The sequence below is a fragment of the Rhineura floridana genome, chromosome 8, assembly GCF_030035675.1.
Source record: "Rhineura floridana isolate rRhiFlo1 chromosome 8, rRhiFlo1.hap2, whole genome shotgun sequence".
Taxonomy (NCBI): domain Eukaryota; kingdom Metazoa; phylum Chordata; class Lepidosauria; order Squamata; family Rhineuridae; genus Rhineura; species Rhineura floridana.
The window spans coordinates 6,955,009-6,981,391 of NC_084487.1; the positions used below are offsets into that span (position 1 = coordinate 6,955,009).

The following is a 26,383-nucleotide window of genomic DNA, read 5'->3' on the forward strand; positions in this document are numbered from 1 at the left end:
TGTCCTTGCTCCTGCAGCCATAAGAAGAGTCCTACTGGATTATTCCAAAGGCCCATTTACTCAGACATCCTGTTCCCATCCTGTTCTAATGCCTTTGAGAAGCCCAGAAATGGGGCGATCTGCTGTCTCCTAGTATTCAGAAGCATACTGCCTCTGGATGTCCTTTCCATTGATAGCCTTATCCTCCATGAATTTGTTTTAAAGGCATCTTAAGCTGGTGGTGACTGGTCCACTGATAACTTCCATATGCTTATTAAGTGTTGTGTTACAACTTAGGTGGCTTTAGAAGGGGATTTGAACACATTCATGGAGGATTAAGGCTGTCCACGTTTGAAGGCAGCATGCTTCTGAACACCAGTTGCTATGGAAGAACAGTGGGAGGGTGATTGTCCTCATGGCTTGCTAGTGGACTTCCCAAAGGAAATTACTGTAATACTCTGTATGTGGGGGCAGCTAGGCATGCCTGTATTTGATGAAAGAATTGCACTGGCTGCTTATTAGCTACCGGACCATGTTCAGCGTTTTTCTACTGATGTATAAACCTCTAAGCAACTTGGGACCAGGATACTTGGTGGACTGCCTTCACCTGTGTAGACCCACTTAATCCCTATGCTCTTCAGAGGAGGCCCTACTGACCACAGTTCCCCTAGCGAACTATCAGCTTACGTCATCCTGTAAGTGGGCCTTGTCTGCTGTGGCACCTATTTATTTTATTTATTTTATTTGATTTATTAATCGCCCATCTGACTGGATTTACCAGCCACTCTGAGCGATGAACATAACAAAACATATAAAACAACAGAATATCAGAAAGCAAACAATAAAAACTGTAACAGTAAATAACTAAACAAAAAGGTAGAGGCAACTCAGTTTCAATAATAGGCTTCTCGCCTGTATGGTCCGAGGTCTAACTAGAGATAGGAGTTCCTGATGTAAGTCTTCCCATCCTGGCATAAAACCAGTGTGGGAGATAGTCCATTTACAAGATCAAAAACTGGCATCTCCGCCACCCCAGCATCCAGCAGTTCCAGCGAGCAGAGGGGCGGAACAACCAGCCTCTCAAAAACGAAACTAATAGAGCAGTTCTTCTTAGAGAAGCCTTGTCGAAGGGGCCAGAGTGTAAATGCCGCCGATATCAGGCAAGTGGGTGAAGGTTGTATGGAAGGGCGGTGGCCGCTGCAGGGGCGCTTCCTGGGCCTCCAAACCGCCTCTGAAAATGCCAAAAGATCATCACAGGAACCGACGTCTTCCAGGATAGGCCACAACAACAGGCCCACCAAGAGACTGCAGTTCCTCCCCGGCTCTGGCTCCAGCCGGCCTGGTGCTTTCCACCACAAGAGGCAGCGGCGGCGGCCTGATGTACGTAGGTCCCTGGGTCATATCGATAACTGGCATCCAAGTCCTGGTCAAATAACAAGGGAGGCAGCAGACCCTCTAGAGCACCATTTCCTTGGGAAATTCAAGAGGTGGTGGGTTTTAAGAGGTGCAACTGAAAATGTATTTATATGGACAATCTTTCCCATACTCTTGAGAGAATTTTTAGATCTGATTTAGATTTGAACTTTTAGAATGTGTTTGTTTCAGCTTCATATTTTATTGTATAGTGTTCAATTTTTAATTTTTTAAAAAATTATATAGTATTTGGATGATATCATGTGGGCTATTTCGTGTTTTCTGTTGCTAACTGCTTAGAAATTGATCATTTTAACTGGTATGTAGGGTATATAAATAAATAAAAACATCAGAATTACAATTACTTCATACCAACTTAACTATGGCCAATTTCAGATGGTTATCGTCTTTACAGAATAGGAGGGCACAAACTTGTAATGGCATAATTATGTTGTTATTATTTACCTAAGGAAAATTACGAAGGACAGTTGAACTAAATAGATAACATTCATGTAATGTAATATCATGTTGGAGATTGTACCAGATTTTTATCAGTCAATCCTGTATGAGGGAACGGAGAGGTAGAATGTAAATGAAGGTTGGAGGTTGAACTGGAAATGTTATTAACATGTCTTATTTTGGTTTTGATACTTAATAAAGACATAATTAAAAAAAAGAATAGGAGAACACATGGCACTGGTCCAAACCATGGGAGACAGGGATCCATGGTATGTGTACACACACACACACACACACACACAGAGAGAGAGAGAGAGATCTGTATGTATATCCGTTTATACAGAGAAAGAAGTGTGAAAGTCCTGCCACTACCAGTGTAAAGCTTTGTCAAGCATGAGAACAACAACTTCCACACACAAAAATATTCCCTTCTGAACTCTTATAATAAATTGTCTTGGGGTGTTGTACCAAATTTCAGTTTACTCTTTATTGTATCAGTAGTGATGTCACTGAGATTTAGTTCTGGGTTCAGAAACCTAACTCACAGTTACTATTTAGAACCCCTGATTTTCTTCTCCAGGTCAGGTTTTAGTCCAAACCAGAAAAGAATCCCCCTCGTAGCTGCTTCTCCTTCAACCTGCCCCTAATTCCTTGATATCAGCCTCCTTCCTACCCAATAATCTGTTCCCCGCCCAGTCAGCTTCCTCCAATCACAGTCCAGCAAGCAGGAGGAGGGTCTCTCCTGCACCCTTCTCACTTCACACAGATCATAGCTACGCTTCCTAGGGGGTTCCTTCCAGACTTTGCATGCACTGCAGAGCAGCACGTCACATGAGGGGGAAGGCCTTCCTTCCTTCCTGCTTGCATAGCTTTCTTCTGCTGCTGTCAGTGTTTCAGCACTGGGGTAGAGGGAAGACGGAGAAGCTTGGAGTTGGGGAAGCTAAATTTAGGCAATATTTTTTGTTGGGGGGGGGAAATAGCTCTGCTCATTTCTGAACATATCTGGCTGGTGTGGGCATACCCAACTTTAATTATCCCATGAGTGAGATATATTGCTAGCTTATAAATAAAAATTAATGCTGGAATGTTTTGAAGGAAACTATAATAGCTCTTTTGCTTATCTGGCATATTCCCATTTTCCTTATGAACCCCTCTTGTCAATTCCCATTATCTGCTTGCTCCCCCAACGCCTGTTGCCTTTTGGCCGTGACATAAGTTAACTGAGCTCCAGTTGCATGGCTGCTTCTCTTCCCTTCTCCTACGTACGTGGTTTACAGAGGTAACAATGTCTTGCACACTTGATGTGTGTAAACCTCCATACCACAGATACTCCTCCTCCCTCCCCCTCCCCCCATCTGTAGTGGGTAAGCTGTGTTTACCGAACCAGAAGCCTTTCATTAAACATCTCTCCCACAGCATCTCATGCTGGAAGACTGTTTCACAAATAAACTTCATCTCTCTTTGGTTCTCCATGTAATGAAGTAGCATCTCCTGGCCCCCATTGGTCTGTAGTTGTGGGGATTAAGAAATACTAACAGGCCTATAAGAGTGCAAGAGACAAGGCTAATCTAGTCCAGCTTGCCTGTTCGAAGGCAGGATTCCATGCACTAACCCACAATACCCCTAGTATGTGATCCAGATTGTAGTGGATTTGTGTTATATTTGGACCAAGAATTCCCAAGTGCCTAAAGCCTGTTAGGTCTTCATTAAGATTCAGCACCTATATTTTAGCGGGCACTTCAGCATTTTAATATTCCATGCTCTTTCTTAAATGAGCAGTGGCACCCTGTCCTCATTGGTGGGTGGGACAGGGAGAGAGAGCTTCAGGTATGGACTCATTCACACAGGCATGCCCATCACTTGATTACCGCATTTACAGTTGACTTGCATGTGTGAATAGGGTCACCTGATATCAAACACCACTTCCATATCATTTCTGACTAATACTTTTCAATGGACATAGTTTGCACATTCCATGAAGTGTTGAATAATCCATTGATGAGGGATTCAGTGATTAAAAATATTTGGATAAACTAGGCTTTATCCAAACCCGGATAAACAGTGACTTACAAAGTGTTGCATGTGTGTGTTTGCTTTCTATTTAAAATGTAGAATTCCTTTAATTTTCTCTCTGTTTCTCCTCGTTCCACAGCAGCAAGTCTGTTAATTTGCTGCTTTTGTTTTCCTTTGGAGAGGTCCAGGCAATTGCTTTTAATTGATCTGTTGAAGTAGGTGAGGAGACGTTATTTGTGATTAGGTACCTTGCAGCCTGCTCTAGTTGATTACTATGCATAGCTGACCTTTGTTTGTTTGTTTTTAATACCCTTAAATTTCCTAGAACAGTGAAACTCAAATTGCTTTGTGACTTTTTTCTATCCACTCTGCTGACTTTTAAACTCATTCTTCGTAAAGGAATGGAAAGAGATTGGGACTTCATACTAATATGAATGTTTTGGATCGAAAATCCATGTGTTCCAAGGATCACCATTTACCAGAAGGGCCTAATGTTCTCATATCTGCCCTTGGTAAACCACTAACCACATTGGGCCTATGTGGAAATTTTTGGGGAATACCCTTTAAAATGTTTGTTAGGCGTTTGTTGGGCTCCTTCTTGGAGGAATAAATAAATAATAAATTTAAAAAGTTGCTGTTCAAATTTCAGCTGCTTTCCCCATGTCTCTACAACTTATATCGAACTTGTGTAGTCCATGGGTCTTGACACTCTGGCACATAAATGCATGCATGCATATGAATACTAAGACAATATGTAGGATACAGCCTGCCATTTCATATACTGCAGCTAGTGAGGTTCATTGTGTACTGCTAACATTATAGGACTACTGCATTTGTCTAAATTGCTTGGAGACCTTCAGGTAGCAAGCAACTAATAAAATAAATGAATAAATAAATATAGGTCAGGGATGGCAAACTTGTGCTCCTTCTGATGACGATGGACTATAACTCCCATCATCACTGACCATTCATTATGCTGGCTAGGGCTGATGGGAGTTGTAATCCACAGGTTTCCTATCTCTGGTCTAGTTTACCTTGCACCAAAAGAACAATTGTCATCTTTGTTTCTGATGATGATGATGATTAATAATAATAATAATAAATCTTTATTTTTACCCAGCCCTTTTTCCAAAACTGGAACTCAGGGTGGCTTACAAATAAAAACTACACATAGGTAAAAAAAACATACAAAAATATACAATTAAAATAGAATTAAACTGATAAGCTGTTGCAGAGGAATTAATATAGTTCACACCATATCAAGAAGAGTGCCTAGCAATATTTAAAGGAGGCAGCCTTCATATGGGGTGTTACAAGTACATTACTTATTTTATTTATTTAATTTGTATCCCACCCTTCCTTCCAGCAGGAGCCCAGGGCGGCAAACAAGGCACTAAAAACACTTTAAAACATCATAAAAACAAATCTTAAAATACATTAAGACAAAAACTGTTAAAAACATTTTAAAAACTTTTTAAAAAGGTTAAAAAAATTATTAAAAACATATTAAGCAAATCTGACACAGAGACAGACTGAGATAGCTCTCAACTTAAAAGGCTTGTTGAAAAAGAAAAGTCTTCAAAAGGTGCCGAAAAGATAGCAGAGATGGTGCCTGCCTAATATTCAAAGGGAGAGAGTTCCGCAGGGTAGGTGCTGCCACACTAAAGGTCCGTTTCCTGTATTGTATAGAACGAACCTCCTGATAAGATGGTATCTGCAGGAGGCCCTCACCTGCAGAGCGCAGTGATCGACTGGGTATGTAAGGGATAAGACGGTCTTTCAGGTATCCTAGTCCTGAGCTGTACAGCGCTTTGTACACCAAAACTAGAACCTTGAACTTGGCCCGGTAGCAAATGGGCAGCCAGTGCAATTCTTTCAGCAGCGGGGTGACATGTTGACGATACCCTGCTCCAGTGATCAGTCTCACTGATGCATTTTGCACCAGCTGCAGCTTCCAGACCAACCTCAAGGGTACATAGAAACATCAGATCATCCAGCTGGCTCAAATGAAAGATCCACCTAGTCCATTGCCATGCAGCGCTAAATCAGGGTCCTTTCAGTGCAAGGATTATCACTAATGCAGTGGGACTCACCCCTCTTCCCAGCTTGCATTCCCTAAATCTGTTCTGGGGTTCCTCCAACCTGCCGGAGCAGATTGAGGGAGGGCGCAGGTCACGGAGACATGTGGAATGCCTATTGTGCTAGCAGTAATCCTTGGGTTGTATTCAAGTAAGTCCTACTGAGAGTAAACCCACTGAAATTAATGAACTTAAGTTAGTCATGTCTGTTAACGTCAGTGGATCTACTCTGAGTAGGACTAGCACATTTTGTGCTAGTGGTATGCGTAAATTGGATACCGTCCCATGTTTCCAGTTGTGGCCAGCAAGACATTTCCAGGGAGCCCACAAACAGAGGAATGGAAGGGTGTTCTTAACAGTGGCATCCTGATTCTGGAATGCTTGTGTACCAACACTGATGGAGTTTCGAAAACATGGTTATTCAACCAAGGATTTGACTAAAGTGATCCCCTCACTTGGCTGATCTAGTCATGTTGTTAGGATATTGTCTATCTATTTACATACACTAGGTGGTATTTAAATGAAATATTGTTGTAATTGTTGTTTCTTGCTCTAGGATTGTCTAGGTAATGAAAACCGGGTTATAAATAACTGAAATAAATAAACCCTGATAAGGAAATAGCCCTCCCCCCCATTGTTGGTTTGGAAGTTCTGGTTTTGCCTCTCCTTGCTGAGAGGTTACACTTTCTCCTTATCCATGTTTTTTAAGACATCATCTTCAACAGACATTTGAGTGTACGGCTGCTTAGATAGAGAGATGTGGTAGGGGATTTTTAATTTTAAAAAAAGTTCTGCTCCCTCAGTTTTGGTTTTATATTTTAAGATGCGTTACCTTGTGGTATTACAACATTTTAATTGCTTGGCATGTTGTTGTTAGCAAATTTGAATATCCCTGTTTGTAGAAGAAATTGCAGGATAGAAATTCTTATTATAAACAGATATAAATAAATGCTGTAGATAGGCCTATCAAACAGGGACATGCCTATTTCATTCATGACATTATGCAGGTCTGGAAATCTTGTATAAAAGTAATTGTAACTAAACCCAATGAAGAGAATTAATGGCAAATCTTGCCCTACTAAATGTAAAATACCTACCTGTGATCCAATTTCATTTTTCCATATCTCTGTTCGTTGCGCTGTTGTGCTACAGCCCCAGACGCTGGGACTACTTAGTTTGACTTTTTATATATTTGCATTTTGAGAATTTTCCCCACCCTCTTTGTTATCAAATCTTGTTTTGTTTTGTTTCCAACATTGTTGAAAAAGTGATCTAGTGACCACAACTGTGAGAGTTTCATAACTTGTCCCTTGCACATTGGTTGGTTCTATTTATATCCTGCTTGTTTCATAAATTTATATTTTTTGGATTTACATGCTTCCAGGATATGGAAATTAAGGTAAGTAGCAAAGTCAGAGTTGCAGCAAGGGGAGTAGAACATACATACACGAAGGGCAACAAAAGCTGTGTGGGGAAATAGGTATTCTAGAATCATTAGCTGTCTAGGTAGTGGGCAGGGTGGAAGTGAAGGCACAAATCACTAAGGAGATATGTTCTGTGCAAAGAAATAATTTTGTTGATGACCCTCCCTAGTACAGGAGTCCTCAAACTACATGTAATTGTTCCTGATTAGAGGCATAGAGCAGCTAAGAGGTTTTGTTAGTGAAAACCAAAAAAGAGAAGGTCCAATGGTACAGCTACAATTCTGTGAAATATGTCAAAATCCCAGTGTGTACAGGCTCAGCTAAGTCCTACTCAGAGTACACATGTTGAAATGAATGAACCTAACCTAGTCATGTTTGTTAATTTTAGTGGGTCTACCCAGTGTGCGGCAGCTGTGAAAAAGGCAAATTCCATGCTAGCGATAATTAGGAAAGGTATTGAAAATAAAACAGCCGATATCATAATGCCGTTGTATAAATCTATGGTGCGGCCGCATTTGGAATACTGTGTACAGTTCTGGTCGCCTCATCTCAAAAAGGATATTATAGAGTTGGAAAAGGTTCAGAAGAGGGCAACCAGAATGATCAAGGGGATGGAGCGACTCCGTTACGAGGAAAGGTTGCAGCATTTGGGGCTTTTTAGTTTAGAGAAAAGGCGGGTCAGAGGAGACATGATAGAAGTGTATAAAATTATGCATGGCATTGAGAAAGTGGATAGAGAAAAGTTCTTCTCCCTCTCTCATAAGACTAGAACTCGTGGACATTCAAAGAAGCTGAATGTTGGAAGATTCAGGACAGACAAAAGGAAGTACTTCTTTACTCAGCGCATAGTTAAACTATGGAATTTGCTCCCACAAGATGCAGTAATGGCCACCAGCTTGGATGGCTTTAAAAGAAGATTAGACAAATTCATGGAGGACAGGGCTATCAATGGCTACTAGCCGTGATGGCTGTGCTCTGCCACCCTAGTCAGAGGCAGCATGCTTCTGAAAACCAGTTGCCGGAAGCCTCAGGAGGGGAGAGTGTCCTTGCACTCGGGTCCTGCTTGCGGGCTTCCCCCAGGCACCTGGTTGGCCACTGTGAGAACAGGATGCTGAACTAGATGGGCCACTGGCCTGATCCAGCAGGCTCTTCTTATGTTCTTATGTTCTTACTGTGAATAGGACTAGCATTGAATACCACACTTACGCCTTTGACTGGGACTACAGGGCGGGGTAGGGAGGTTATTACATCCCTTAACAACATCTCAAACTCCCCTGATGAGGGCTGTCTCACACTTTGGGAATGTTAAATAAACTGTGCATCTCAAATGTGTTTCTCAGCCTCCTGTATTTGTGTAAATCAAGTTCTGCATTTAAGTTTTTGGTGTGGTCCTTCATGAATTGTTGGCTGTATGAACTAGCAAAGCAACCTTGAAGAGTAAAACATCATTCTCCATAGTTTCCTGTAGGTTTTGCCAGGATGAATTGATTTTGACACGAGTGATGAATTTTGACGTAAGAAGCGACTGGCTGAAATGAGTCCAGAACCCTGCTTCATGGAAGTCACTAATCAGCCATGATTTTGATAACAGCAGGTTCATTATTGTCAGTGTGGGATGAAATTTCGCTTGTATCCATGAAGGTGAAATGTTCCACGTCCTCCTTCTGATCCCTTGATAATCATTCCACTCTCAAAGACTGTTCTACTCTGGTCAGGAAGGGACTAAAATTAGCTCTTTGATCAACAATGAAGGAAACTCTTTGTAAGTAAAAATATTATTCAAAGATGAAAGACTAATACTTTAGCTGAAAATGTGTGAGGATGTATCTATTACTCTTACACCTACATCACGGACATTAAAGTTTCCCAAAATTACTTGACAAGTAGCAGTAGTTTCCTTGAGGCTAGCTTGTGCTTAAAGGTACAATGTTCTAGCAAAACATACATAGTTTGAAAGGATTTGAGTAAGGTTGCCATCTTGGCTGTCATATCTGTGGTACAATCCTAATCTGTTTGGCTACCATGATTTGTGACTGCTGAGAAATAATTGTAGTTCTGCAATGAAATTAGGAGTATCTAACTGGGGATGCCCAGCATCCTTGAAAGGTGCTACAAGGAGGTTCAAGCCTGGAAGTAGTTGTGATAGGACACAGTCACCTTACTCCTGCATCACCATGGCAGTTTTCAGAGGTGACTGCTGGTTTGATACCACTGCAAAGCATCGGCAATGCTGCAGATAACCAGAGGGGAATTTGCTTTCAGCCTGTTAGGGATCATGTGACACAAGGAACCAGTGGGTTCTCATTAAGTACAAAAAGCTGTTGACCTCCTTAGTCTGAGAAACTTGTTGCTAAGGTTCAAAGCTGAAGTGTTACTGTAGTGCCTATTCCTGTTAACCATCTGCCTCTCTCCCGGCTACCACTACTGACAACCCAGTCAAACATCATCAGCATCTATTTTATATGTTGTTGTTGTTATGTGCCTTCAAGTCGATTACGACTTATGGCAACCCTATGAATCAGCAACCTCCAAGAGCATCTGTCATGGACCACCCTGTTCAGATCTTGGAAGTTCAGGTCTGTGGCTTCCTTTCTGGAATCAATCCATCTCTTGTTTGGCCTTCCTCTTTTTCTACTCCCTTCTGTTTTTCCCACCATTATTATCTTTTCTAATGAATCATGTTTTCTCATGATGTGTCCAAAGTATGATCACCTCAGTTTCATCATTTTAGCTTCTAGTGGCAGTTCTGGTTTAATTTGTTCTAACACCCAATTATTAGACAAATAATTGGGTGTCTATATATGAACCACTTTTTATGAAGTATCTCAAAGTGGTTTTACAATACAGTGAAAACAGACATAAAACCATTGCATATTTATTTATTTATAGTATTTATAGTCTGCTGTTCATTGAATACTATAATTTCAATCCCACAGTGAGGAACAAAGTACGGAATATACAGTGCCTTGCAAAAGTAATCAGACCCCTGACCAATGCTCTCATATTACTGAATTACAAATGGTACATTGTAATTTCATTCCATATGATATTTTATTTTGAAAAACTGAAACTCAAAATCAATTATTGTAAGGGGACATTGATTTTATGTTCAGAAATGTTGGTAAGAAACATAAAAAGCTGCAACATGTTGTTTGCATAAGTATTCAACCCCCCACATTAATATTTGGTAGAGTCACCTTTCACTGCTATCACAGCTTTAAGTCTTTTGGGGTAGGTATGTACCAGCTTTGCACACAGTGTCGGAGGGATTTTGGCCCATTCTTCTTGGCAGATTCGCTCCAGGTCATTCAGGTTGGTTGGATGTCACTTGTGGATCACAATTTTCAAAGAGCGCCACAGATTCTCAATGGAATTAAGATCAGGACTTTGACTGGGCCACTGTAGGACATTCACTTTTTTGTTCTTGAGCCACTCCAATGTTGCTTTGGCCTTGTGCTTGGGATCATTGTCCTGCTGAAAGAGTGAATTTCCTCCCAAGCCTCAGTTTTTTAGTGGACGGAAGCAGGTTCTCTTGCAATATTTCCCTGTATTTTGCTCCATCCATTCTTCCTTCGATTTTAACAAGATGAGAGCATTGATTACTTTTGCAAGGCACTCTCTCTCTGTGTGTGTTGTTTAAAAGATTAATCAACTAATGGTCTTAGCAACAACTCCCACCCCACTTATCTTCAGCAGCCCATTCATCCCCCCTCTGTCTCTCACACAAAGAGGGCTCTACCTTGTGCTAACAAACTCTCACTCTGTGGCTTTTGAGCCACTGAATACCTTTCATGTCCACCTCCAACCCATCCAGGCTCCCACCCTGAGTGGTATGAATCATTGTCCATGAGCATCCACAGCAAGAACCTCCTGCCCCCTGTCCATAGAAGCAACAAACTAAAAACCACAAAAGAAAAAGAGAGTGGCAGTAAGCCACAGCTGGTGTTCCTCTCCCCTTCCCAGTCCTGACCATACCCAACAGGCCTCAAGGTCAGTAAGGGTGGTAGGGAGGGACATGATGGAGGATTTGGTGACCTCAGGAGAAGGTGCTGTGGCAACACTCCTTAAATAAAGATCTCTAGGCACTCTATACTACAGTTGAAAACCATGGCATCTGTAAAAACAGTTATAATGATTGCATATGTAAAAACAATTTCAAATCCATTACCAATACCGATAGGGATAAAAATCTCCTCTCAGATGAGATGTGGTTAAGAGGATGCACAACCATCCCTGATAGCTCACTCATAAACTACAGTTACTAGGATGCATGGGAGTTGGCCCTGGCACTTACAACGGTTTGGAAGTGATTTAGGTATGAAGTGTAGAAGCATCCTGTGTCATGGTTATTAATCATACTTGAGTGTGTGATGGAGCTCATCATCTAATGAGCCAGTGACATTTCAGAAATATTTGACCATGTATTCCATGTAGTCCAAACATTCTTTTTAAAATGCATATTCTAGGAATTTTACTACACATTGGTCATCTCCTCGTTTGTCTGAAAACCTCTTTTCTTTTATGATTCATAGTACCAATTTTTCACTAAAGAATTCATTCCGTTGCTGTTGTCTTGGCACTGCCTTGTGACTCCTCTCAGCTCCATTTGGATGAACTGTGGCACAGCTGTTGAACAAACAGGGAGATACAATGGGCAAGCACTTAACTTTCTCAATACGCTAATCATGATCTTATTAATATACTTTCTTGGCAAAAGTGTGCAGGCTGCAGTCTCTATGCAAGAGTTAACAGGCACAATTTATACCAGACTTTTGCTTTGCCAGTGTTTGCTTTTTCTTGATCCAGTTTTCTCTTTTGTGTTCATATGGTGCTTTTTTTAGGCCAAGCAGCTGGAAGAGAAAGACAGAGAGCTGAAGAAGCACGATGCTTACTACAAAGAGCAGCTGGCTCGACTGGAAGAGAGTGTAAGAGAGTTTATTTTCTTGTAATGAAGGGGTTTGCTGTTAATTCCTGTTCTGCGCTTACTTTTTGGCTAAGTTTTAAATAATGTGTGGTGCTCGGGGAGGAGAGACAATAACTTTGTAGGTCACCAAGCTGGTGCACTCTGGAGAGTTTTGGTATTCTCTGTTTTTCACTGTTATAAACTCTTTGGCATCCTGGATAGATGTATCTCAGCAATAATGTTAACCTGTTTCAGTGGCTGAAGCATCACCATTAAAAGGCAGTTCAATTTCACAAGTCTTTCAACATTTTCAGAAAATGCTTGGATTTTGGTGAGTCTCTGAAGGAAAGGAATTCAGGGGTCATGGTCTAGCCACTAAGAGCATGTCCAGGTGGTTTGGCTGTTGAGATTTGGCACATGAATGGTACTGTCTAGAGCAGGGGTGAGGAAACTGTGGTCCTCCAGATTTGCTGAACTGCAACTTCCATCAGCCCCAGCAACCATGGCCAATGGCCAGGGGTGATTAAGGTTGTACTTCAGCAACATCTGGAGGGCCACAGGTTCCCCACACCTGATCTAGAGAGCAGTCTAACTACTCCAAGGGTGATTGTCCAAACTTCTGGAAGGGCGATTCTCATGCTATTTGTACATATTAATTTCTGACCTAATATTTGTTTTATTTCCCCTTTTTAGCTTTAAAATAGCTTAAAGTGCTGTTAGAGTGGAGCAGCTTCCCCTCCCTCTTTTCCTGACATAGTTGGTAATGGTGAAAAGTAACATAAGACCTTTTATTAGGGCCAGCTAAAAATCACAAAGCATGTGACTTGTTTTTGAGTTTTGCAGGATTCTTCCTCTGGTTAAACAATGTGTTACCGGGGGGGGGGCGTAGCGGCAGGGAGAGGAAATTTAGAAGAGAAGAAGTAATATATTGCTGAATGAGGGCATGCTAGATTCTCAGTCAGTATTCCTACAATTTGTTACAGGGATTTTAACATATATTACAGCCCATTTCAGAGTAATTGGATTAGATTGTGTTCGGTGCAAAAGACCATAGACTGCACCAAGGTAAACTGGGGCAAAGAAGTAATGGCTCTTCTGTATAAATGTAAAAGCTGGCAGTTTGTTTGTATGGAACAAATGTAGCTTGCTGTGTACTGTGTCAGACCATTGGTCCATCCAGCCCAATGCTGTCTCCTTTGACTGGCAATAACTCTCCAGTGTTTCTAGTAGAGGTCATTTTTAGACTTGCTGTTGGAGTTCCTTTTAACTTGAGATGCTGTCGACTGAACTTGAGTCTTTCATTGGGCAAAACATGTTCTCTGCTACTGTGCTGTGGCCCTTTCCCTACCGCTAATTGGAACTGCACTGATCCGTTTGTTATCAAATGTGCGCTGCCTCTGAATATGGAGCTTCTGTTGCACTTATCAGTGGCCATTGATAGATCTGTGAATATGTCTAATCCACTAAGAAGGTTAAAGCTGGAAAAATATGTGAAGTGATAATAATGGATTGTGCAATGATCAGAGGGTATCCCCAGTACCGCTGAGCAGAAACTGTGCCTTCAAGGGAAGCTTGAGTAAGGTATCTCTCAAAACAAAAAGAGAGCAAGCAGGCACAGATCATGTTGGCAGAGAATGCTCATTAAATCCTAAACCAATTTTTAGATAAAGCACCTTGGTTTCTGATAGGTGGCTTTTGTGACTAACTGTCAGAGCTCCTCCATAAAATTAATTGGCTCTTTTTATTAACTTTTTTTTTCAATTAGCAATTTCATATTCATGTTTCTCTCTGCAGCAGAAACACCACCACAGTCACTGATGATAAAGGGAGATGGCAACAGAACAGATTTGTGTCAGTGCAGTGTGCTCTTTGTAGAGCAGAGTTATTATACATATTCACTGCCAGATGACGCCTGTCACTTTGAAAATATTTCAGAGGTTGGAGTGAAGATGTGCCAACCTTTTGGTGAGGATTAATGCAGGACAGAGTGACACTGCATCAGTGACAGCTGGGATACTAAAACATAAACAACTCTGTTCTCAGGGGCAATAGCCACCCATAAATTTTGTTTATGTGCAAAAAGAAAAGCAAACCTCACAATACTTCAAGAGAAGAAAAGAAAAGAAAGGAAGTGATTCCCCAAACAGCTGCCAGTATTTGTAGGTCAGCTATACTATATAGGTTGTGAGTTACTGCCTGCTCTCCAGCAGCTAAGCAAGATGGAATAGTTTAACAAAGCAGTTAAAGAATAACCTTCCTATGTAGTATATCTGCCCAGGCTATAAACTCATTATTTAGGAGCTTCCCAGGTTTGATTTCAAGAGAGAGATTCATTCATCAGTACTATAAAGGGGCATTTTCTTCTTCAGACCCTGAGAAAATATGAGTCGCTTCTCCTGATTCACATTTATATCAGAGCAGTCCTCTGAGCTTTCAGCACGAGGCACAGCAGCAGAGGATACAATGGTACAGGTTTGATCTCTTCCCCCCACCCCCCACCGCTTAGTGTTGAATGAAAACCTACTGGCTGACACTATAAAAGGCTGGATCTAATGCAGTTGGAGCCCATAGCGGGCTAATTGCCATTCTTGTATGGGAAATGGCAAATCAATGTGAAAATAGATTGAAATAATGAAGATGCTTAGAAGGGAAATGCTCACTTGTTCTCCAGCAGGAGACTTCAGCAAAACGCCCTGAGATACTCCATCATTATGCTGCGTCATTACTTCATTTCCAAAGTGCAGATGTTAAAAATTGAAGAGAATCAACAATCTATCATTACCAACTCCCCCACCACCAGCCTGGCATGTTTCAAAATTGTGCACAAGCAGTTGAGACAAAACACATCATCTTGTTTCAAATGCACATGCCAGAACATGTGTAATTAGAGCCAGTGTCATTCAGCACATCATCTGCTGGAGTTAGACCTAGGAGATCTGGGTTTAAGTCAGACCTGCAATTTGCCATTCAGTGGTTGCTAGTTGTGACTAGAGGCTGCTCCCTTGGCAACCAGAACTGGAATACCTGGAAATGCAAAAGTGGGCTACCAGTGAAAAGCCCCCTGCTGTGTAATACTCTTGAGAATGTCAGATTCTAAACCAAAATACAGAGTATAATGAAGACTTCATCTTGAGCGTAAGTGTTCCAAAATCAGCCTTAAATTCATATGGGAAATGCATCATGCTCTGAGCAATTTATATCTGTAACCAAAATTTCAGAGAGCACAATGCATGTATCCTCAGTGTCATGGTTCCCTCTGAGCTCTCTGATTGACCCAGGTGTGGGAGGCACTTGAGGACAAGGATTCAGTATGGAAGGACGGGAGTATGGGAGACTATGCAGCAGAGCATGCTTGATGGAAATCAGGGTGGTTGTGGAAGTAATCCATTCTGAACAACCCTGTGAGGTAAGCTAGGCCAATAGTTTGACTGACCCAAATGCTTCTCAGGGGCTTCCCCAGTCCAAGTCAAACTCTTCCCCATTTGCTCTTTAAGGTAGCTCTGGTCCTGTGCCATTATGTGGCAAAAGTGATCTACAGGGCAGCTTTAGAAATGTCACTGTTGAGAGCAAGCCTGTTCTTACTGTAAACTCAGTTTATGTTCTTAATGCTGCCTATATTACTCCGTTAAATGTGTGACTTTTAATACTAATAACAACATTGATAAAAACACCTTGCATTTATATAGCGTAATATGGTGTTTATAAACCACTTCACATTCATTATCCTGTTGCAATCATCCTTGCAGCCACCCTACAACATAGGTCCTTGTTGTTATTTCCATACTGTAGATAGGAGGCACCTTAAAGACTAATACATTTGTTATGACACAAGCATTCATGAATCAGAGTCCACATCATCACATGTATGGAGTGTCATCCTGTGATGGCAGGTTCATCTGCACATGGATATAAAGAGGGTAGGGGGTGTTAGCAGTGCGTTCAGGTGGAAATGAAATGCAAGAAATAAAGATAGTGATAATTACATAGGGAGGAGAGAAAGAAAGAAAGAAAGAAAGAAAGAAAGAAAGAAAGAAAGAAAGAAAGAAAGAAAGAAAGGCTTGCCTAAGGCCACCTAGTGATTTTCATAGCAGAGAGAAGACATGAATTTATTTGTAGGCTTGACTCAGATTTAGACAACTTGCTATTTCCTGTAAGTTTAAGTTTCTATCCTTTGTTTGAGACTACAGGACTTTCTCCAATAGATGCTGTCCTTCCCCCCTCTTTGCAGCTTCAGTTTGTTATTTTATTTTTAGAAAACCAAAGCCAATTCCTGCTTCTTTGAAAACCTGAGTCATAAGTAGGACGAGTTGTGCAGAATTAATATGCTGATTCACAATTGGCATGACTCCAAATTCAAGATTCATTTTGATACTAGATTTAGCTGTCTTTGTGGTAAAAGATACGCAAAGGTGGTTGTTACCACTTGACAGCCACATGTTGCACAGGCTGATGAGATCTGTCTTCATGACGCATTCCTGAGAATGCAGGCATGAATTACTTAAATACAGTCCATTTTTTAAATTTGTTTTTCCTCCACGGCTTATGTTTCCAGGTAGGATTTTCAGTCCATAGGATCGACGCTTCATTTGCAACATCGGTTTACTGCATAGGCTGTCAAGGAGTATTAAACTTCAAGTAAGATGAGCACACAGACTGTAAAACTGAGTTGATGGCAGGCACTATGCCTGGTATTAACCAGTATTATCCCTCCTGCTTGCTGCAGTAAATAGGATTTTGCTATTATGATGTGCCAGGGTTTTCACAGCAATCAAATTTACTAGACACTAAACAGCTCTCCTCTCCACTGAGCGGCTTTAGTCTGGATTTTTGTGCTCGCATTAATCCTGTTGGTAGGAAATCCTCATCCCAATTGTGTAGAGAAATTATAATTTAATGATCTCTTCACTACCCCCCACCCCTACTCCATTCAAGGCTCAGAAAAGAATGGTGGTTTTTTGCAGTGATCGTTCTAGAGCTCTGACAAAGGAGATAATGCACAATTCAGCTTCTAAGCCATGTATCGTCCGTGTGTGTGTACATTTACTGTGAACAAAAGTATTACAGTGCAAACCATGTAGGTTTCAGGTTTTCTTGCACGCATGGCTGTATTCATATTTTTAGAGGTTCAACAGGTGAATGATCTAGCAATTGAATAGCTTGTTTAGTGAACTCTGGCTTGCAAATATTGACTGGAGATGTACAAATATTTCTGACCTATCTATTTAGGCCTAACCATAGCAAAGTGACCATGCTGTCCCCTGAGCCATATAATAACTTCAGATATAGAAAACACATTATCTAGAATTTAGGCATCATGTTCATTCCACAGCAATGCCACACCGAGTTGTATGACTTACAGCTGCAGGTTATGTAAGAGATTGTCTCTCATTCAACCTTTGTTTTTTCACAATATTCAATATCCACCGGGAATGTAAAGAAGTGAAACCTGCAAAAAAAGTTGCAGGGTAAAGTGTTTTTGTGCCAGCCAGACAGCCTGCCATGCCATTTTCCAGGACACTCCATTTCATTTCCCCTACCACCTGTTTTTCCATTTCCCCACCCCCAGCAAACACGTGGCATTCTGTACCCTCTAATCATGTCAGTCATCACTGGGATGTTTCAGTTCCCCTCCCCATTCACCCCTTTAAAAAAGTTTTGTTGTACTTCGGCAAACCTTGGGGTTCCCTTGAGCATCCTGATAACCCCTCCCCCATTCATGGATGGTGACATTTTGGCTACATGTGGACCAGCTCCCAGAGAATTGGACTTGCTATTAAAATTATCTCTGCGCGAAATCAGAACCGCAGGGATGCCCAGACAGACATTCTTTGTGGTTGCCTTTCTCTTCAAGACTTGCCAAAGCTAGGAGAATGATCAAGAAGAAGAAGTAGGACAAAGTTACCCACCCCAAGCACTTGGGATAGGATGGGCTATGTGCCCAATTAAAGAAATAAGTTGTGGAAAGGTTGCAAGAGATACCTCTGATAACAACAGCCTATGGTAATACATTGTAATGCAATAAATCAGATCCAACCTTTTTATTCCCAGCAGTTCCTCTGGATAGTTCAAATATGCATTAGGTTTTGAATACGAAACTATCTTGGTGAGCAAGCAAAATTGTAGCTGGGACAGAAGGGAATTGTATAGTTGAAAAATTCTCTGCTCCTGAAGAGGGTGTCTTCAAGGAGTTTGTAACATTGTCTTTGTACACTTATTGACCACATTCGTATGGGTTGCAGTGGCAAAATGAAATGGGGAGCTTGATTCATTTCAATGGAAAATGCTATTAAATGATAATGGATCCTCCCCCCTTCCCTCCCATATAGTCCCTTCTGGAGGACTGAAGTAGCTGTTTACTCCAAGGGACTGCACAAGACTTTTTGAAACAATTGAGAGATGAATCTTGCAGTCCAGTTCCTTTTTTACATGCTGTGTCCAGGCACTCATTATTGTGGAATCTGGGCACAGGTGACCTAGGGCTACTTTGCAAATGTATTGCAAGCTGGAGGGCAGCCACTAAGTAGCATCTTCTCTTGTCACATTCATGAATTTAATTTGTGTGGTGAATGCTTGAGTTTTGATAGTGAGAAGCCCTGTCTTACCAACTGTGCTGTCTAGAAAGTTGTGTTGGCTGTTCTCCTTTGTTTTGTGGATCTAAATGTCAAACACAAGGATGGTGAACCTATGGCCCACCAGAAGTAGTTGGACTCCAACTCCCGGCTAGCAGGAAGAGGGAAAAAGCACCAAGGTGAGTGGAACAGAAAGGAGACATGCACTGGTGCTTCTTGTGTTAAACTGTTTATTTAGCTTGACATGTTTCAGAGATAAGTGTCCTTCATCAGGCGCTATAAACAAAAACAGTAAAATAATGATAAAGTACAACATTGTTGTTAAAACTTAAAAGCGTAAAATCACATAAAATTTAAGAATATATACACTAAAAATTACTATTTAAAAAGATAAATTGTTGTCACTATCACACTAACATGAAATTTTTTTACAACTTCCATTTCTTTTAAGTCTTGTGAAGCCATAATTTCAAGTGCGTATGAAGAACTCCCATCAACTCCAGCTGGCATGGCCAATAGTTGGGAATGATGGGAGGTGGGCTCCAGTAATGTCTGGAGGGCCGTAAGTTAGGTGCCTTTGAAGTAACGTGAAAACACAAAGCTTTCAAAAATATAGACAAGGGAGCTCAGGGTCCTCTAGCCAACCTTAAACATTAGCTTCCCTCTTCATTGTACTGGATCATTCCAATTATACTGTTTGCCACAACATTCAAAGTACTCCCGTTTAGAGATGGGAAACTTGCTTAAACAAGCAACGAATCCCACAAGCTCCAAGAAAAGACCAAGACCACCCATGCTCACTAACCAATCTAAGTTTGGGGAGAGTGATCCCCACTTGTAATAGATTTGGCATGTGAGACAAAGGAGGTAGTAGTGTGACCACTCTTGAAATAAGACCCAGAACGTCTTAACTGTAAGAGGCTTATCTCCTTTTCCTGGGCAAGGTGCTTGAATGAGTGGTAGCTCTGCAGCTTTTCATTCACACTGGCTTGATGCTTTTAATCTTATCTCCACAACTATGAGGCCTTGGTATTTACTGAATAGTATGATTCTCAGGATTCTAATTAAATCTACTGGCTTCACAAAAGTGCTTCGGGGCCATGTACACAGGAATCATTGGATTATAGCTCAGATGATTATTTGTGTGACCTATGTGGCATTGCCCTCTGTTTTCCAGAATCTGAAGGACGGGTTGCTTTAGCATACAAGAGACATCCCAAGACCAAATACTGCTTAGGAGTCAGATGAGTCATGGCTCTGATGCTGTGCACAGTGGCCATTTTTCAACACTCTGTTTGAACCTCCAGGCTCTGTATTGGAAAGATTAAAAACAGAGAGTTCATCACAGCTTCACAACAATGCACTGATTATCACAGTACCTGCTATATTGTGGACCAGAGTTTAATATTTCTGCTAGCTTCACACAACTGAACTTTCAGTTTGGTCTAAAACATGACAATCTGTCATCAGTGCTTCTGTCTTCCTCTTTGTAGATTGCACCATATTTGGAGGGGATATTGTGACAAGAAAACTCTGTGCCAGTCATGCAAAGACTAAAAAGTTTGTCACTGGCATTTATTAACATCTCAGACCTCAGCTTGACCAGTGAAGGAAGAAACTGAACTATAATTTCAAACTATGAGTTTTATTATTTATTTGTTACATTTATAACCCCCCTTTCTTTCAGCATGGAACCCAAGGCGGCACACATATGGTTCCCAGGTGGTCTCCCATCTAGGCTCTGACCAGACCCAGACCTGTTTAGCTTCAGCAAGGTGGTGGCCTTGTGTGTCTTCAGACCATAGCCTGGGAGTTGTATGTGAAGAAGTGTAAGTGGATGGAAACTAGCCTATAGCAGCGTTGTGCTATAATAGGTGAGGTCTGTGGCTGTTCTCATACTTATGCAAGCAGAAGAACATACTTGGATTCATTTCTACTTTTTTCCACACAGTGCTGTACTGCAAAGAGCAAAACAGTAGGTCACTTTCCTTCTTGCAGAAGGACACCTTTGGGGTCCAACTCTGTGGCAACTATATTAGTATTCTAAACTCCATATCCCAGTTTTCCTGAGTTATGCATAGTCTGCCTCTTAACCACTGATATCTATTCACTTTCATTTATTTCTCCCCCTCCCCACATATGCATGCGTACACATGTGCACAATTAAAAGAGAGCTTGTATTTTGCCAGCATTGATCCATTCTGGGCTTCCACTGTAGGTCCGCTGCTCCCCCAATCTGTCCACATACACAAAGGGAAACTTTCAAACACCTTCATTTTGTCTTGTGGGTAGCTTGGTATACTTGGTGCGAAAGTGCTAGCCAGTGTTGTGAGGGAGATCTATGTCCATTTTAGCCATTAGGTGTAAACCTACCCTGTTTCTCAAGCTTTCTTATCAAGAGGCTATCTTGAACTGTGTCTGTGCCAAATGTCAGTTTTTTTAGCTGGTATGGAAGTGCTCTCTTGATACACCTGTCAGTGAGGCCCAAGCATTTTTATATATGATGACACAAACAAATCCTTACATATGTTTAATTATTCCTAAGATATCCTTCCCAACTGTGGTTACAACTTAACAGAGCCTCTATATTTGATGACACTTTCCTTCATTAAAAATACATTACAGTATTCTCATCATTCCTTACTGTCCCTATGATCAATAGCAATGGTAAGGTGTCACTTAGTAAAATATTTTTTTAAAAAACCTCCATGCTGTTTTCCACATTGAATAATAAGCATTAATCTTACATTTCTTGCAAGAAAATGTTTTTTTTTTAGGCCAGACATATATATTATAGTTAAGCATGGCCATTAAAGTTTTAGACTGGTTCTGTCTGGTGTCGTGATTTGTGTTAAGCATTAAAATATCCTGAGCAATAACTGTGCTTTGGCTTTTGAAAGAGATGGTGCCCTTGGTTAAAAGACCAGCCTATTTCCTTTTTACGGTGTAAAAGTCTACAAGTATGATTTTTATCAGGTGTGGGGAATCTTTGGCTCTCCAGATATTGCTGAACTACAACTCCCATCATCCCTGACCTTTCACCATGCTGGCTGAGGCTGGTGGGAGTTGTAGTTCAGCAACATCTGGACAGCCAAAGGTTCCCCGCACCTGGCTGAAGTGGAAAGAAAGGCTGAGGCTTATCCATCATGGACAATTGGTGGATATAATAAGTAACCTGCCCCTTCTACCTTTTGATTTTTTTTTCATATTACTATAAAATATGCAGGTGAAGACAGAGAGCATATAGGAGTAGACAAAAATAAATACAAAGCAAAGCATCTATATGTGTTAGAAGTAATGACATTTATAAGCCTATATACGCATTTTCAGAGTGCCGGTCCTTATATAGCAAAAATGGCAACATCTACACATGGGGTGTATCAGCAGACTTGAATGACCCCAAGATATGCAGAAGTACAAAAATCTTTAAGAAAAGGGCTTAAAAGAAAGAATGCAAAAAACGTCATGTGAGGCCTTCCTATTCTCAGTAGCCACAGAATGCTGGGTGTCTTTTAGTGGAAAATTGAGGGGGAAGGGGGATAGAATGGAGTATTCTGAAAAGGGGCAAGGCTGTCTGGTTGAAACTCTTGACAGGAGTGCTCATTTTGTTGCACATCCCACTTATAATTCATAAAAGGTAAATAACAAGGAAAGCTTTGAAAGAGGATGGCTGCATTTTAAAAATATTGGAAATAATCTGAACTTAAAAAAAAAAAGTAGTTGGAAATCTTGTCCATCAGCTGCTAAAGCAACATGTATAGGGAAACAGCGGTAGGAGGATTTTGATCACAGAAATGCATTGGTTGTTGCATGTCTGAATTTTAATGTGGATTGCCTCTGGGTTGCCTCCCTATTTTGAACTTTTAGGCTCAGGAGTGGCAGCATGCAGCTTTCCTTGCCAGTTTCTCCCATCCACATAAATCTCTGCTTTCAACAGAGTGAAGCTGTCATTAACTAGGCCAGGAAACACTTTACGTAAAGTTGAGTTCTCTGGTGTACACTCATGCAGAGCAAGAGGAAAGGCACAGATGGAAATTTTTCAGGACAAATGGAGGCTTAGTGGATACAGAGAAAAGTAACAGCAGCAACATTGATGAAAGAGCAGGCTACCATGGACAGCTCATCTGCAATTCCTTTCCCTCTTACTTCTCTGCTTTGAGCCAGTGAAGAGCTTCAGCAACCACTGTTGAAATTAACTTTCTGTGTACATGCATGTGGACAGCTGGCACCTTTTGACAGAAGGGCACACTCGATCCTTGGTTGTTTGAATGATCTGATCATCTTTGTTGTTGTTGTTGTTATGTGCCGTCAAGTCAATTACGACTTACGGCGACCCTATGAATCAGCGACCTCCAAGAGCATCTGTCATAAACCACCCTGTTCAGATCTTGTAAGTTCAGGTCTGTGGCTTCCTTTGTGGAATCAATCCATCTCTTGTTTGGCCTTCCTGTTTTTCTGCTTCCTTCTGTTTTTCCAAGCATTATTGTCTTTTCTAGTGAATCATGTCTTCTCATGATGTGTCCAAAGTAGGATAACCTCAGTTTCATCATTTTAGCTTCTAGTGACAGTTCTGGTTTAATTTGTTCTAACACCCAATTATTTGTCTTTTTTGCAGTCCATGGTATGCTCAAAGTTCTCCTCCAACACCGCATTTCAAATGAGTTGATTTTTCTCTTACCCGCTTTTTTCACTGTCCAACTTTCATATCTATACATAGAGATCGGGAATACTGTGGTCTGAATGATCCTGACTTTAGTGTTCAGTGATACATTTGTATTTGAGGACCTTTTCTAGTTCTCTCATAGCTGCCCTCCCCAATCCTAGCTTTCTTCTGATTTCTTGACTATTGTCTCCATTTTGGTTAATGACTGTGTCGAGGCATTGATAATCCTTGACAAGTTCAATGTTGTCAACTTTAAAGTTACAAAAGTCTTCTGTTGTCATTACTTTAGTCTTTTTGATGTTCAGCTGCAGTCCTGCTTTTGTGCTTTCCTTTTTAACTTTCATCAGCATTCATTTCAAATCATTACTGGTTTCTGCTAGTAGTATGGTATCATCTGCATATCTTAAATTATTGATATTTCTCACTCCAATCTTCACACCTCCTTCATCTTGGTCCAATCCTGCTTTCCGTATGATATGTTCTGAGTACAGATTAAACAAATAGGGTGATAAAATACAACCCTGTCTCACACCCTTTCCGATGGGGAACCAAGCGTTTTCTCCGTATTCTGTCCTAACAGTAGCCTCTTGTGCAGAGTATAGGTTGCACATCAGGACAATCAGATGCTGTGGCACCCCCCATTTCTTTTAAAGCATTCCATAGTTTTTCATGATCTACACAGTCAAAGGCTTTGCTGTAATCTATAAAGCACAGGGTGATTTTCTTCTGAAATTCCTTGCTCTGTGCCATTATCCAGCGTATGTTTGCGATATGATCTCTGGTACCTCTTCCCTTTCTAAATCCAGCTTGGATGTCTGGCATTTCTCGCTCCATATATGGTAAGAGCCTTTGTTGTAGAATCTTGAGCATTACTTTACTTGCATGGAATATTAAGGCAATAGTTCGATAATTACTGCATTCTCTGGGATCCTCTTTCTTTGGAATTGGGATATATATCGATCGCTTCTAGTCTGTCGGCCATTGTTTAGTTTTCCATATTTCCTGACAAATTTTTGTCAAATTTTTGACAGATTCAGTCTCAGTAGCTTGTAGCAACTCTATTGGTATGCCATCCCTGGTGATTTGTTTCTCCCAAGTATTTTAAGAGCAGCTTTCACTTCACATTCTAAAATTTCTGGTTTTTCATCATACGATTCCTCCTTGAATGAATCTGTCATCCTTGCTTCTCTTTTATAGAGTTCTACAGTGTATTGCTTCCATCTTCCTTTTATTTCATCTCGATCAGTCAGTGTGTTCCCCTGTTGATTATTCAACATCCCTACTCTTGGTTTAAATTTACCTTTCGTTTGTCTAATGATTTGGAATAGGGCTCTTGTTCTTCCCTTTTTGTTGTCCTATTCCTATACAATAACTACTGTAATGATTCTCTTTGTCCCTACGTACTAATGGCTGTATTGTTGCATTTAGGGTTCTGACTGTGTTTCTGTCTCCTTTTGCTTTTGCTTTCCTTCTCTCTTTAACCATTTTAAGAGTTTCATCATTCATCCATTGACGTCTTTTTTTAGCACAGTAGGGAGGAGAGCCTGGCTGGGAGTCTAGAGTCTGTGAGTTCAAATCCCTGCTCGTGTCTCCTGGGTGTCAAGGGCCAGCTAAAGATCCCCCCCACAGTGAGAGGCTCAGGGGTTATGTGCCCTGCCACCTGTGCAGCCATGGGCAAGCTGCATAGTCCCAAGGAGCCCGGTTGCCCCCCAGCTGGCAGTTGTGGACAAGGAAGGGGCTGGCTTGTGCAGCTGTGGGAAGCTGAGCAGGCCCTAGCCAGCTGGGGAGGACTAGCCTCAGAGGGAGGCAATGATAAACCCCCTCTGAATACTGCTTACCATGAAAACCCTATTCATAGGGTAGCCATAAGTCGGCATCGACTTGAAGGCAGTCCATTTCCATTTCATTGTCTTTTTGCATTCTTCCCTGATAATGTCTCTGACTTCACTCCATAGTTCTTCTGGTTCTCTGTCAACTAAGTTTAAAGCCTCAAATCTGTTCCTTATTTGATGTTTATATTCTTCTGGGATGTTATTTAAATTGTATTTTGGCGTTATGATTGCTTTGTTGTTCTTCTTTAGCTTTACGCTGATTTTTGATACGACCAGTTTATGATCTGTACTGCAATATGCTCCTGATCTTGTTTTTGCAGAAAGTATGGAACTTCTCCATCTTCTGCTACCAATTATATAATCAATTTGATTTTTATATTGACCATTTGGTGATGTCCACGTGTACAGTCTTCTTTTTGGTTGTTCAAAAAATGTGTTCACAAGAAATAAATTATTGGCTTCACATAATTCAATAAATTGAGTAAGTTTATGGTACGTGCCAGTTATGGACAGAGTCTACTTAAAAGCTGAGCTAGACAAGCCACATTGAAGTAAACAGAGTTCTTTGTGAAAAAGCAGTGTATCCTAGCCCCAAGTTGCTTACTGTTTCTGCCTGATTCCTGCATGTATCTGCCCTTGACGGAGACTGCCAATTTCTTGGTATCCTATCTTTTTCTGTTCTTATCATGCTTTAAAAATATCTTGTTATGTCTTGTATGATTCAGGTCGCCAAGGGGCTCCAATCTAGAAATTAGCAGAGGGAGGTCCCCAAAAGTTCAAGTAGACATTTAAGAGATTTTCAGAGTTGCTCAGCTGTAAAGACAAGTTTGGGATAGTGATGTGTAACCTTCAGTCCAGCAGCCACATCGGGATGCTCTGCTGGTTTGGACTTTACATCATACGTGTTCTTTAGTTTTGTGATAACTGGTTAAACAACTGGCTGCTAGGACCTATTCTAGCCCCACCCATTTTGCTGAATGGCTGTGATGTCATGGAATTTCCATGACCTGTCTGAGTTTTTTTTAAATTGTGAAGCGTCAGTGATAGAAT

At 41.0% G+C, this 26,383-nt stretch overlaps 1 protein-coding gene across 2 annotated transcripts in view; it reads left to right on the forward strand.

The window, feature by feature from the left end:
• Positions 1 to 26,383, forward strand: part of CHCHD3 (coiled-coil-helix-coiled-coil-helix domain containing 3) — a 320,988-nt gene that overhangs the window by 179,659 nt on the left and 114,946 nt on the right. Inside the window, exon 5 of one of the 2 annotated variants that reach the window (XM_061582658.1) lies at positions 12,208 to 12,291. The exons of the other annotated variant lie outside the window; for it this stretch is intronic. Coding sequence (XP_061438642.1) covers positions 12,208 to 12,291 — 84 coding nt within the window. The remainder of the gene's footprint in view (positions 1 to 12,207; positions 12,292 to 26,383) is intronic. 2 annotated transcript variants of the gene reach the window in all.